This window comes from Pavona decussata, unplaced genomic scaffold, assembly GCF_977016875.1.
Source record: "Pavona decussata unplaced genomic scaffold, jaPavDecu1.1 SCAFFOLD_43, whole genome shotgun sequence".
NCBI classification, from domain to species: domain Eukaryota; kingdom Metazoa; phylum Cnidaria; class Anthozoa; order Scleractinia; family Agariciidae; genus Pavona; species Pavona decussata.
In genome coordinates this window covers 22720-37500 of record NW_028145465.1, presented here as the reverse complement: position 1 = coordinate 37500, position 14781 = coordinate 22720, and the positions used below count along the sequence as shown (strand labels likewise).

Below are 14781 nucleotides of genomic sequence, written 5' to 3'. Positions count from 1 at the left end.
AAAATTCATACATATTTCATCTCTGTTGTGGAAATTACCTTACAATGGATGTTATGATTTTCCAAAAAGACCGAAAATGATAGAATCTCTACCTTTGTAATACGCTGGGCCCGGTTGTTCGAAATCCGATTAAAGGTCATCCCAGCCTCGCTCTTTGTGCGCCATCAAATATGACGTCAGTGATGAGCTCATCACCCTCGCCTCCAAAGCCTCAAATATAAGCTCGGTTACATGGATTTGCACCGTTAAAGCCTGGGAACGAGGTTACGGTTATCCATGACTAAAGTTAATTAACCGCAGTTTTTGTCTCGCTTGTTAAAAAATATATTTTACGTCTAATTTTAAGCTAATGGTAAAGAAAGTCCCAGTCAAAACTGAGAAGAAAAAGATTTTAGAAGAATCTTTATTGATAGTAATTGAAGTCGAATAACCTAGGGTCGTTAACCTAGGGTTAGCTTGATTGGGCTTTGAACAACTAGGCTATGGAGTCGTTATTAGGTGTAGTTTACTTAGCCCTTTAAAATGCGTACGCACGCTGTTTCAATCTTGAAGTGACGACATTACTATCTACCAGAAATAATTTTGGCGCTTTTGTCGTCACGTTTAATCCCTTACCCCAATGATACAAATAATTTACAATTTGTTTTTTTTCGTATAATTGTTTATCTCTCTTTCGAAAATTATGTTCCTCACAGCTACACTTAATTTGCCTTCTTCCTAGAGTATTACATTTTAATGAGACTCGGTCGAAGGTGCGCGACAGATGGGGCAGTACCTATCTTCTCCCCCGTTCGCCTCTAACGCAGGTTAAAAAAAACTCGCACTCTTTATTACACTAAATGAATCATCTCTTGAACACTCCACTCAAAACGCTTCTAACAGTTTAAATTTTTATTCTAACCAGCTTTACGCGCATGCCTAGTTAAACAATATTCTCCGAGCTTAAGCTCTTCAATGCAGTGTTTGGTGAGAAATGGTTCTTGAAACAAACCTATTAACCCCGCTGTAAGTTTTCCACAAGCGTTTCCAACGGTTAACAAGCAAAGTGCTAATTCTCTTTTCTCTGGATGCGTTATCAAGTCTGAAACCGTATGCGCCGAGTTTAAATACATTGATCCCGCTGTGAAACCCTCAGTAGCACACAACGCGATGATAATTTCCACGCAAGGAAGAAATCTAAACCATGAGGCGAGGAAGAAAAAAACGCCGTGTAAAAATGCTGTCAATGCTAAAATCCAAGTCCGTCTGACCCTGATGTACAATACCAGCTTAAGCCAAGCTGCAGAGACTAGAAACAAGTGTGACCGGCCCATAAATTTGCCAACATGATAGGCCAGTAGGTAATAAGGGTAATGGTCCCGCGGGTTGGATGGCGCGTTTGAGAACGCCAAGGTGGTAATAATGGCGTGATTTGAAAGGTACTCGGAAAAGTATGTTATGAAGAGGAATAAAATATATGGGAGTATGTGTTTAGCAACATGTAATCTATCCGAGAATGAGATGGTATGTCTGCTTGCAAGAAACTTGTCTTCTTCCGGTGGATTCTGGTCGTTGTTAGCAGGTTCCATTTCTTTGCCGATTGCATCCTTAACCAGGAGAGCGTAAAGGAGGAACAGCAGAATGGGCCATAGAATAGTTATCATAATTGTAGTCCGAGGTGAAAGACAAGTCCACGTGGTCAAACCTGGCAATGAGATAAGAGACGCTTACACTATAAATTCGAAATATATGGCTTAGCCCCAAATTAGGTGCGTTTGAATTTGTCGAGTAAATTGCAACGCTATTTTCAGGTTAATTTGGCCTGTCTAAACTAGGACCAAAATAGCCTAATCGCAAGGAATAAAATGACTCACAGAGTTGGCTGATGGGGTTTGGGGGGCTAACTGGACTCTATAAAACAAGGACCAAAACTATCGGTGTAATTTTCATATGTCTAACCCTAATCCATTGAAGGATAAGAGAAGTCCCAGAGTGGAGCGAAATGCGGGTTATTGATAAGTCCTTTTTACTTCCAAATTGTGATAGGAGTTTTTCAATCAGTTAGTCAGTTCGAGTATCTCTGTGTTGGCCGTAAATGGCCTTACGTTTCTTGCGAGTCTACTGTATATCTTAGTGATGGAGAATCCGAATTAGTAATCGGAAGGTCACAGGTTTGACTCCTGTTGGGAGAATTGGGATTTTCTTTTTCCGAGTATGCCTGTGTTACTGACTAAAAGATTCATCTATCAGTTTGTACACTGTATGAAGTCACTGTCGCTTCCTATATGAACTGCTGGGCCCCATTTTAGGCTCTGTATGATCCCAGTTATCTAAGTCCTATCCAGCCGAGAGAGAGAGAGAGAGAGAGAGAGAGAGAGAGAGAGAGAGAGAGAGAGAGAGAGAGAGAGAGAGAGAGAGAGAGAGAGAGAGAGAGAGAGAGAGAGAGAGAGAGTAGTGATACTGCTATTTTGTCTGTTTACTTCACAACACAAAACCGGGTTAAGCTTCAGCCTTACAGGCAGCTTAGGCAGCGTTTACACGAAAGCGGTTTCATTTGTAACCGCATCGCTTTCGATGCGGTTACTTGGCTTCTCTTTACACGACGCCCGTCGAGACCGTTACCGAAACCGGGCCGATTTGAAAACGCTGACAAAAGTGGAGCGTTTTTAAAGCGATACGGTTTCATCTGTCGTGTAAACGGCGAAACCGCATCGATTTGAATACGATTGCTATTTTAGCACGAAATTTCACTTGGGCGCGAATATTTAAAATAGTGAGCCTCGGCCATTTTACTGACTTTGTACTCATTAATTACTTTCAAACTTTCAACAGGAGTTCTACTTCGTCGTCAGTCCATGAGAATTGTGCACTACTCTTCGCCATGTTGACAGAAACGAAATGGCGGCGTAATAATCGAACCCAGATCCCCTCCCTCAAAAATGAGTGCCTGGGAACGAGATCGGCATAACGTAAGTACGTACTTGAAAACGGTGAGATTGGCACCGTGTAAACGCTTTGAAACCGAATCGTTTTCGATGCAGTTTCAAGGGTATGAAACCGTGACGATTTGAAACCACGTTCGTGTAAACGTTGGCTTAGTATCGAAGAGCGACTATAGCTTACATACTTACTAGTATAATATAGAGGACCGACAAATGAAGACACTCCCATCCCAGCCACAAACGCACTCACTGTAATATGCTCATAAAACGCAGTGAGAGAAAGCAGTGTTATTTCACTAGTAGCTACTCCAGACTCCACAATACTCACACCCGCAAGCCTTCCTGGGATACGCGGAGAGAAAACCAACATAAGAAGTCCCCCGATGAAAAACAGGATCCCGAGGGATATTTTCTTCCAGTATGAGACACGCTGCAAGAACCACGGTGCGGTTAGCTTTACAACCAACACTGGCACTGCGATGGATAGAATTACTGTTGTTGTGGCGATGGTAGATCCTGCGAGAATGTCTTCTGCTGCAATCAAGCAAATTTCGTCGTAGATTAAAGACAGGACCCCGAAGAAGAAAAAACGCTATATTTCTTCCCTTTTCTTTGTTCTCTAGATTGGCCATAGTGAAGTACACTTCCTTTGGCTCGAATTCTCAAACCTTCTTGATCCACTCCTCTTTCAGCTTCATCAAGAAAAGACCTCGACCCTAGGAAAAGCTGGTTTCCATTAAGCTTTTGAATCTGTTGTGTGGAATTCTAACGTGTAGTCACTGGAGTGAGAGCGCGTATTCAACAGTTCTTTCTGTGCACTGTGTAACATGTTTTTCAAGGTGGCTGATTAGGTTTTGAGTCCGTAGATGCCGGAAAATCCTATATTATCAAAATTCACTGGAAGGGTGATCTACAAAATACTCTTTTGGTGCTGTTTGCTTTGTTTAGGTTCCAAACCAAGAATCCGATCTCTAACTGCTGTGTACTAAGTCCTTTAGTTGAGGCCGTAGTTCAATAATTGGAAAATCTCCAAAAGGTGCTTTTGAATGTACTCGTCCCCAAGGTAAGGCCGTTCTAAGAATTTAGAAACTGGGGGCAAGATCAAAACGTTCGCCTACAATTGAAATCTCAAAAGGCCTAAAATCGCTGCAAGACAACCTGAAAGACATCAAAAACAAGAATAGCACAAAACTAATTGGGGTATTTCGTTACCTCAATAACACACTGAGTCTCCTGAGGATAGCATAGAAAGATTCAGAATTACTTTTACTGCAAACAGCAAACGGCAGAAATAACCACGTGACCATGTTTACCCTATATTTGTCGCTCACTGTTTTCAGTTTCTCAGTAAAATTGAGTAGCTTTGCGATAGCATCAAAGTTCAGAAATATTTTGCACAATTCTCATCTGTGCCACTAATTTAATTATTCAAGAACAACATAAACGTGAATCTCACGTTTGCCGGGTGTCGTAAACGCGATTCTAAATCTCCCACATGACTATTTTATTGCTCGTTGAGCTCAATTTTCTTTTTTGTCGTTGTTGTTGTTTTTAGCTAATTGTAGAAATCAGAAAGCAAAACTCCTAGAAAACAAGAGATATTTTTTGGGTGGGGAGAGGTAGGAAAGTAGGACGTTACTGTATATATCATGATAGTAATAAATAAAACTGCTTGTTCGATACCCGTGATTCGTTACCCTGCTAGCAGAGGTTTCTTTCTGTCAAGTCTTTTTGCATGGAAGAAGTAGTTAGCGTCTCTTGTATTTCGCGTGGTCGGCTTGTTCTTCTGACAAAGAGTAATAAAAATTAAAATCCATTAGAAGGCGTACTTAAGAAATAACATTAATTCCTGACCGGCTAATAGATGTTGTATCAACCTCTCGAAATATTTTTTTTACAGTCAATATTAGACACAAAGCACGATCCGGCTGACGGCCAATGGATTAGAAGTCAGTTGTATACTGCCAAAGGTAAACTGGATTGATTACCACTCGTGAATTTTCAGTTGACTGACACAGGAACTTCAGAATTTGTGGCTCTGTTTTCTATCTTTGTTTTTTGTTTAAGATGTGCCCTTGGATACGCGCTCTCGTCGACTTCCTAGCGCTCTCAGAGAATCAGTTAAATGCTCTCAAATGTTCAGTTATTTCCATGGAAACTGTCAGTCTCACTTGGCCTATATTCCGCTCATGCGCTATCACTAACTATACATGTCGTGCGCTCTAAGAGCGCTTGTGCGCTCTCAAAATACATGGTGTTTCGTCAATACATGCGCAAACGTACCACAGTCTCGAATTTTTTTGACTTTACCAAAAAACTTTGAAAATCATGCATAGAGCGCAGACGAGTCAAATTTGACCGTAATTCCGGCTAAATGTATCGGAAAATTGAGTGCAATTGAGTTTGTTGGTTCAGATATATCAACATGACCGAAGCTGACGAGTCGTGAGATCATATCTATTTGCCGATTGAATCAACAAACTCGATTTGCGCTACAATTTTACGGTGAATTCAACCGGAATTACGGCCAACTTTGACTCTTCTGCACCCTGTATGAAAACTCAAAGTAAGCCAGATTACTAATCAATGACTGATTTTTCAAGTTCATCGGCAAATACTTGATTATATCATCTGCTTAAAACGTTACTGATTCTTTCTCTGTAGCTCAGTGGAAAAACATCCTTCAAACTTAGAAATGCTTAAATACGTTTTACGCATACCTCAAATCTTGTCCCCACGGAAGAGTCGTTAAAATAATTCCTTATCGTTCAACTTTTTATATTTTCAAAATAAGTCGGTTATAACTTGCAACCTGCGGTCAGTCGATATCGATTCATATTTCCGCCCCACAAGAAGGATTACGATACCTGCCTTTAATCTGTTGTGAATATAAAGACTTCCCTTTTCACGGATACCCCATTTAGAAAATGGACTTTTACATTTAACGAAAAAAATAAAATCAAAAGTTTAAAAGTTTAAAAGAAAAGCGAGGCGTTGATACATCTGTAAAGTCAGGTGAAATAAGGTAAAATAATCCAAAAGCTTGTGAGGAAGCCTGGGAACTAAGACTGTATCTCTCCCAGGCTCCCTGCCGCGCGATCAAAGAATGCCTGGGTGATAATCGGCGTCCGACCCGCTTGTCAAGATTTCAGCATATCAAGGATACTTCGCCACAAACCTTTGGAGGACTCAAACCTTAACTACAGGTATGATGATTTAAGTGATCTATATATTATTTTTCACGATCAAAAATGTGTAGTTGTCTCTAATAGATTTGATGACTTTACATAAGGTTAATTTTCAATTAAATTAAGCTTACTTAATTTAACGTCTCTTGTCTATTATACAACAGGATAATGTAAAAAACTAAACAGCAATCTCTGTTGCAGGGTAAATGTAAATTGAAGCAAACCTGAACTTAAAAATTTGGCAAGTACATGTAGTTTGTATACTATCCAAATAGCAAACCGGCTAATGGAGTAGGTGGCCCAGAAATGTTAACAAAGTACTATACAGGGCCACAAAACAAAAAAAATAAATAAAAAATAAATTAAAACTAAGACGGCTTGGTGGCTTCCCAGTCGTGGTCAGAGTTTAAAGAAGGAGTAATGTTTATAATTTAGTGGCTTGATGGCAATGGCTTCTCGCCAGTCTAAGGTTTATAATTTAGTGGTTCGACAAAAATAAGTAAGCAGCTCGTCAGTCATGGTGAGAGTTTAAACAAGGAGTAATGTTTATAATTTAGTGGTTCAAATCGACAGTTCAGTGGCTTGCCAGCCATGGTCAGTGATTAAAAAAATAGTAAGGTTGATAATTTTGTGGCTTGATTGCTCACTGAGTCATCCTGAGCCTCTCATCCCACAAGCCACCATAAGGATTTTTGACAACAAACCGGTAAATGCTCTAGGCCAAGGTGCAGGCAAAAAGAAAGGTTGATTTCGCAGTTTCTTTGCATACGTTTATTCTAATCAAAGCTTATACAGTCGAACCTCCCGTAAGCGACCACCCAAAATACCAAGATTTGGTGGTCACTTACCTTAGATGGTCGCTTACAAGAGTCAAACCAAATGAGGGGTTCTTCTGAGAACTCTGTTCTGACACATCTACTTTATTTGAAGAGAATTTATTGCATACATTTTCCTAGTTACAATATGAGAAGGGCTAGGTTGTTATTAAAAGTTCTTTATAAACTCTTAGTAGTGTAACTATATACAGCAGCCATGGAGATTAGACCATTTGTCAAGTGGTTGCTTACAAGAGGTCAAAAACAACAAAAAAACATAATGCCGTCACCTCAAAAAGTGGTAGCGGTCAGTTGCTACTGAGGTGATCACTTACAAAAGGGTCCAACTATAGGGCTTTGACTGGGAAAAATTTGACCAATGTTCTGGATAGGTGTCGTGGCCGCTTATCGGAGGTGGTGATTTACGAGAGGTGGTCGCACATGTAGGTTCGACTGTATTAGTCTCAAATAAGTCTTACTGTACCTAGTGACTGTTTGTTCTGTGGATCTGCCATGCCATTTTTTTCTCTTAGAAAATCTTAATCAGAAATTTATCTTCCTTGCCAATATGAAGTTAGGAAATATTTCACAGCCCAAGAAATTAATTATACATTTACCACCATCAATTACACCTGTACCAACCCCCTTCCAAACTGACAAGCATTAATAGAGTTTGAGCCACAAAATGTGTACAAAGCTTAATAATGTGTTGGGCTACAGGTGCAGAAATCATGCCCCATATATTATATTCATTTATACTATGGTTTATAATTAAGAGTTTCTAATTATGCTGTTTTTCTTGGGGGAAATTTACACAGCTTGAAATAATTTCAGGAAAAGAACATGGGATTTTGGCCAAGTTTTAAAACCACTGAAACTCCAGACAAATTTGTTGTATTCATGACAGCTAATACATGTACATGTATGTCTTTTAGACTTGGTATTTGGTATAAAATTGTTTTTGTGAATATGTGACTTCATAAGCCAAGGAAGTTCATTTGAAGTCCCAAGGGGGAGGGGATCCTGAAAAGCCAAATAACAATTATATCAAAACAGTATTTCAATACATTGTACACGTAGCAATATTGAGTACTGACACTATTCCTTACATATCATTTTAGCTGTGATGTTCACTACAAGTGACATTTGGACTCAACAACTCGTTGAAAACAGAGGTTTCAATCACGATGCCAGAAGAACTTTACAGATGTCCATAATGGGAACTATTATTGGGCCGATTCAAAGGACATGGTTTCTGACATTGGAGTGCTTTATACCTCCAACGTCCAAGGTACAGTTTGTCAAGAAATTGATTGTAGACCAAACAATATATGGCCCTTTTATTATATTTTTCTTTTACACTCTTTCAGGAACACTGGCTAGAAAAGATTTCCAGGAAATAAAACTGTTGTTGTGGGATAGATACGTCAAGACTTTCACAGCGTACAAAGTCTGGCCGTTTGTGCAGGCTGTCAACTTCTCTTTGGTTCCTCTTCAGCACAGGGCTAATTTTGTTCATTTGGTGTCCCTGTGTTGGAATATGTACCTGTCTTGGATGTCAAACAAACCTGTGATAAGTGAGACAATAGAATTTGAGAGTAGTGACATGATATCAAGTTTGTCGTCGGATGCAACACAGAAAAATTTAATAACCAAGACTCAATCCACTGAATAATACTTCTGAATCATTAAATTCTAAGAAACAAATAAATATATTGTGTGAATAACTTCAGATGTAAAGGACTTTTTTGGAATAATTTGTTTTCAAATTCCTACATATACATGCATACCCTGTGGGACCAAAAATACTGGTGGGGTCAAAGTTAGCCTGTGAGCAAGGTCTCTTTAAGGACAGTGCTTACTAATACAGAAGTATTTTTACATGGTTTATGACTATGCAGAAAAAAAAAACAGATCTAAGCAAGTCCTATTGGAATCCAAAAAGAAAACTAGGAGTAACCACAAATTTTTTAGAGAAAATTAAGCAACAGTAAATCTAAAAAGCTGTAAAATATAAAAGAATGTACATGGCATTTGTTGTTGTTGTTGCTGTTAATTGTTTGTTTTTAAATTGAGGCTTTATTATCTCTGAAAAATGCATGGTTACATGATGTACCTCCAATTTTCTTTTTGGATACCAAGAGCACTTTCTAAGTTCTGCTTTCTCTGCATAGTTTTAAAAAGTACAAAAATATATCTGTATTAGTAGGCACCACCCATAGGAAACCTGAGTATGTCGAGTGCGCAGAACATATGCACAGTAACAAAAGTAGGCACCGTCTTTAAGCTTTTGCAGCTCGCATCGCTCGCCGTTTGTGCTATCCTTCTGCAGCTGACCTTAAAAGCTGAGATCAAAGTGGGTGAATTGAGTCCCACCATCTCATATGTCCTATGTTCCTTTCAAGATCTTCTATTGTTGGTTAATTCCTAAGGGCTGGCAATTGAAAAAAATACCTTTAACTGTAAAGTGAGTGAACTCATGTTATAATTTTCAAACAGATATTGGTAGTAGTTTTGTAAACGCTAAAGCCCTAATTAGTGATATAGTACAAGCTTGCCAATTATGTTTAAATGTATGTTGTTAGGATTTCCAAATTTTCCGTGATGTTAATCACAGTTCCCCTTTTTTACATATTATTTCCAAATCCATCCATTTATACATCCACCTATTTGTCCGTCCATCCATTCATCCACCCACCCACCCATTCATCTGTCCATCCACCTGTGTGTCTGTCTGTTTGTCATCTGTCTATTTATAAATCCAGAGACTGTTAATCTGGAATCCAAGGGGAAGCATTATATCCAAAATAAGTTATGAAACTGGGAATGATTGAATAACTGTATAGCCTAAATGGAGTTTCAGTGTATCTCGTTTTATATTTGCTATTCATCAAAGCCATCCCCTCATTTAAAACTACAGGGGGTGGGGGGGGGGGGTAATTGACTATCTATTTATTAAATGTACTTAGATGTATTCAAAGACACAATCCATAATTAACATGATGTGAACCCAAATTATGCTCTGTTTTCAAATGAATTGTAGCCCAAATGCTGACCTGTACCTTATATTTTATACTTTATTTTAAATTAGTCATTTCTACTGTAGCATACGTTATATAATTTTATATTTTTATATCATTCAGAGGGTAAAAAGGGTTATCATTTTTATCACTGACACTGATGCTACCCTCTTAAAATAAAGTACGTTTATTGTATTGCCTTGTAGTGTACTGTTTTGTATTGTAAACAGGGAAATATCAGGAAAAAGAGAAACAGAAAAACTGAAACCTTAAAAATATTTCGTAGGTTCTTTATGCATGCAAAAAGCACTTTAAACAATGATGTAATTTCTCATACAGACTACAAATAATTATTATTAACTAAAGCAGTCATTTATTCCAGTTAGACTTGTCGCAATTAAAGGAGGACTCCAAATCCAGTTAGCCTTTCTTGGCATCTTTGAGGCCGCTGCCACTTTGGCATCATTTTTATATGGTATTTTTTTTTTTCTTGTATTATTTTATATACAGTACCTTTCTATTTATATCTGCCTTTTTCTTTTCTCATTAAAAAATTGTAGGATGGTAAAATTGAGTTTCTGTGAGGTACTCTCATTATTGTAAATGTGTGTTATTAGAGTTATAACAATGGTAAAGCTGCAAGTAGTTCAATGTTAATAAAAGTAAACAAACAAAAAACACTAGTTGACACATTATAATAGGGATTATAACTGGCTGTTCAAAGAGTGGATAACTCAATCCACTGGAAAAATCTTATCTAGCAGACAAAATGTTCTCCAACCAACACATTTTATCCACCGGATAGCAAATTATCTGGTAAATAAATGGATCTGCTTTTTGAACAACTTCGCTAGACAGACAATCGAACAGTAAATAAATCAATTTAAAAAATCCTGAGCAAGCAGGTTTTCGTTCAAAATTTCATCATATGTATAGAATTTCACATTCTATTATTTATCACTTGTTTTTGTTAGATTGATGAGGAGCATGTGGCAGAAATATTTAAGTAATGATGTATAGGTAAGGCGTTGTTCACAAGTATTTGCCTTTAAATTCTTGAAAGCTTAGATAGGCAGTTTTTACATCAGATTAAGCCATTAATCAATAAATGAATTGGTCATTCAGTCAATTGCTCAATCAGTTAGTTAATCAGTTAATTGATCAAATGATGCTGTACTTTGTTTTGTCTCGTTATGCAAACACATGAGGTTGAAAAGTTTTACACTTACAGTTTTACACTCACTTTTGCAGTGAGGTTCAAAGCAACTCTAGTCTCCCTTGCAGCCGTTTTTTGGGCTGTCACGCAACGTTCCCCCCCCCCCCCCCCCCCAAAAAAAAAAAAAATTCAAGTTGAAATCTAACAAACAAAACGATAAGCGTTTGACTAAGGTCCGGGTCGCATTACAGATCAATCTTAAATTTGGCTGGTTTCAAAACGCCTCGAAAAATCAAATTGCAAGACCGAAAATGAAATTGATAAATAAAATTTACGGTCGCATTTCAGTTTGGGTAAAATGCAAACGTCAATCTCACAGAGGGAGTTTTAGCGGCAAAAATTGTCTTCAGTCACGAAACTTGCCATGCTGCCGAACGGGGCAATTTACATTACGATTGTATTCTTGTTGTTACTCGCTATTCAGCGTCAGCAAACCCAGTTAAGATGGTTAAACGAGCACAACAGATTATTACTTGCCGCTGCTCTCTTGTACTCGCTGGAGAACTTCCTATTATAACTCTCAGGTGTTCTTTGTTCGGGGCTTAAACCGGGCCAAAATGGAGGTTCTTGGCTCAGGTCCTGAAGGTAGGACGTGCTCTGAATTTGACTGTAGTACGGGTAGAAAAAATCTCGCCTGTCCATGTTTCGATCGGGCAAACGAAATGAATGAGGAAAATTCCCGCTCTTTTCCGTTGCGTGACCTCGCCGTCTCTCTTGGGAGTTTTAGGGAGCTTAAGCAACCACGACGACGACCGGGAGGACGACGACCGGAAGTAGGGTGAGCGTTACTGCGCAGGTGCGGCCTAAGAAGGTCGTCGTCCTGATCACGTCAGAAGTAGTAGTTTCACGTCGTCGTGAATTGAGGAGTTAACAGCTCACTAAAAGGTACGAATTTACTATCATTTGTCACAGTTTATAACTGATTGGAGTTTTAATTCTCTTGTGCGTTTGTTTCAAGCTCCTTTGTTCGGTTTGATGAAGAGAACCAATTTATTTGAATCATTGCTTTTCCTTCACACAGATGACAAGTGACTCGAGCCAGGGGGAGAAAGCTGCATAAGTTTATTTTCAAGTTATTTGATGGAAGAGTACTGATTTTCACCTTTCTTGAATGAAGATATTTAGATGGTTATACTATACACTTAAATGTTTGATTGCAAATTGAAAATTGTCGAAAGTAACTTGCAGATTAACCTTTCAAGCGGCGAGTGATTTTATCAGATTGTTTGTTTACAGTAAGAGATTTTAGCATCGCGCTTACGGCAAACATCAAACGCCAGGCTGAAATTTTCTCTTTGATGAAAAACAATGAAGCTTTTTTTGGTTTAAGTTTATCTCCACCCAGTAGGCGACAGCTTTCGAGCAAACACGAAAAAGAGAGAAGTGAGTACGAGAAACACAAGTTTATTCATTTTAGAACAAACAGCGGCTTGACGTTTCCCGTTTGGCGTTAGCCGTAAACGCGAAGCTAAATCTCTCTAGTACCTAGGGTTAAGGCTCTCGAGTTTTGCAAATTGGTTTACGAACTATTAAAATGATTTAAGACCATTGTACAACTAAAACGTCTTTTAAAACTTGATTTCAAGGGGGAAAGCGTGAGACCGCCCATTGCTAGAACAACTCGATGTCTGTTGTTGTCATTTAACTTGCCAAATAAAGCTAAGCTTACATTAAATTAAAGAGACAAAAATAAATAAACCTGTATCATTCTGAAAATCAGACAAACATGGCACAAAATCAGTGACATCCCAGAAGTTTCAAATGTCAAATAATCGCCGTACAACTTATTTTTTTTTGGTGTTTAAAAGCAATTCAGGCGCTACACGTTTAGCAAAGAACTCGCAGATGAAATTTCAGCATGTACAAATGAAGATATGCCTGAAATTGAGTAATTTGTGTTCGATCTTCATATTTAGCGGTAACTTTGACAGCAAAATTTCATATGCTTTTACAGCCAAATATATGAATAAGGTTTTAAAAAGTGGATTAATTTATTTCTAGCAAACCTCACATGACTTTCTGCTAGACTCAATCAAAACAAACATTTTTTTATTTACTTTGGTAGGAATCCAAACTTTGTGTGGAGTAATGAACACGATATTGTAATGTGCCGGGAGGTTCTTCATAGTATTGTTGAACCTTACCTATTTAAAATCAGAAGCCTAAGTCTCTAAACGATGTTATTTCTTGTAAAGAAGCGAAACTGAACGAAGGTTTCAAACGTCGTCGTCCTGGAAAACTTCACTTCTTAAGTTTCTTTTTCCCGCCTAAAACGACGTTCTCGTTCCAGTCCTTCCGCGTTTACTTGCCGTCGTCGTCCACCCGGTCGTCGTGGTTGCTTAAGCTCCCTAATGACAACCGTAGACAGCTTTGGCGGCGGGCTCCTTTGTTTTTTCGAAATTTAGAAAAATCGGTCAGCTCCACCCAAGCACACCGGCGTCTTTGATGTTTTTTTCCGATTTTGAAATTTTTGAAAAAGCGCAAATGAGGGGTCGCATTAGGAAAAAGGCGTGTTGACAGATTTTAATCCCTAGAGCAAACAATTTTCGACAAAATTGGTCGTAATGCGACCCGGCCCTAATACATGACATAACAAAAATTGACTGTTCGTGGCAGAGTAAGTGAACAATGAAATAAGTTGAAGGGCCTCGACAGACTAGAGAAAAACTTGTCGACAACTATGTGAATTCCACGACTATTAGCGCTCGATAAAAGCGTTTCAGACTAAAGACCAAAATGATGCATAAATTTATTTTTGTTTGTAAGAGTTTCGTAACTAGCGTTCCTGCGCATGTCAAACCGCCACAAACGAACAGTAAACATGGCTTCGCGTGATTACATAAAAATATACGCTTGACTTTTCGTGACAATGAATAAGTAAAGCCGTCTCTTTCTGAGTAAATTACAGTCGTTGAAACTGAAAAGTGTCCATTTTGGTGAAACAAGACGTTGACGCTCGATGTTGTTCAGTGATATCTGCATCAAAATCGTTTCTAGCCAATCATTTATAAGCACGCATCTGGGGAATCAAAAAGCGTCATGCGTCGTTGCTTGTCATTCCACGTGCTTATATATATACATATTTTCGCCCAAGTGATACTTTTCTAATCACTGACTCGTATCCACAAAGTGACTATCGTACTTTTTCTGAAATGGCGTCTTTGAACGAGATGAGAAACCGTGCCCGGCCCAAAGAGGAAACTTACCCACGATGTATCTAGACAAGTCTTCGAGGCTGCTGCTACTGGAAATGCTGCTAAACTTGATAGCGTGCTTCAATGCATGGACATAAGCGAACGAACCGTGGTGTTGGAAACTAGCAGTCGCTTGCATCTTCTTGAGTGTTTTGGAGACGCTCGAACGCAGGGCCGCTTGCCAGCCAAGATGTCGGCGGTTCCATTTCCACATAATGTACGCGACAGAACACCATTGCTGGTGGCTGTTGAAAATGGAAACCTTGGCTGTGTAAAAATACTTTTAAAGTACAAAGCAGATATAGAAGGTCGAGGGCTACAATACAGTTCGTTTGGTGCATGCACGCCTTTGTTTGTTGCTGCTCACCAAGGATTTCTTGATGTTTTGAGATGTTTGGTTGAACATGGAGCCGATGTGAACGCACGT

General features: G+C 38.8%; 1 protein-coding gene and 1 pseudogene across 2 annotated transcripts; one reads left to right on the top strand and one right to left on the bottom strand.

Annotated features, from left to right (window-relative positions):
- Positions 1-875: 875 nt before the first annotated feature.
- Positions 876-4708, bottom strand: LOC146482795 (uncharacterized; annotated as a pseudogene). The gene is made up of 3 exons (XR_014864036.1): positions 4619-4708; positions 3111-4079; positions 876-1684 (listed from the first exon to the last, which is right to left on the bottom strand). The product of XR_014864036.1 is annotated as an uncharacterized LOC146482795 (transcript).
- A 1334-nt stretch (positions 4709-6042) lies between these two features.
- LOC146482794 (uncharacterized) lies at positions 6043-9025 on the top strand (the record flags this gene model as incomplete). Its single annotated transcript, XM_085106701.1, has 2 exons — positions 6043-6127; positions 8046-9025. Coding segments are annotated over 2 exons (639 nt in total), but the record flags the coding sequence as incomplete, so codon positions are not given.
- Positions 9026-14781: the final 5756 nt, after the last annotated feature.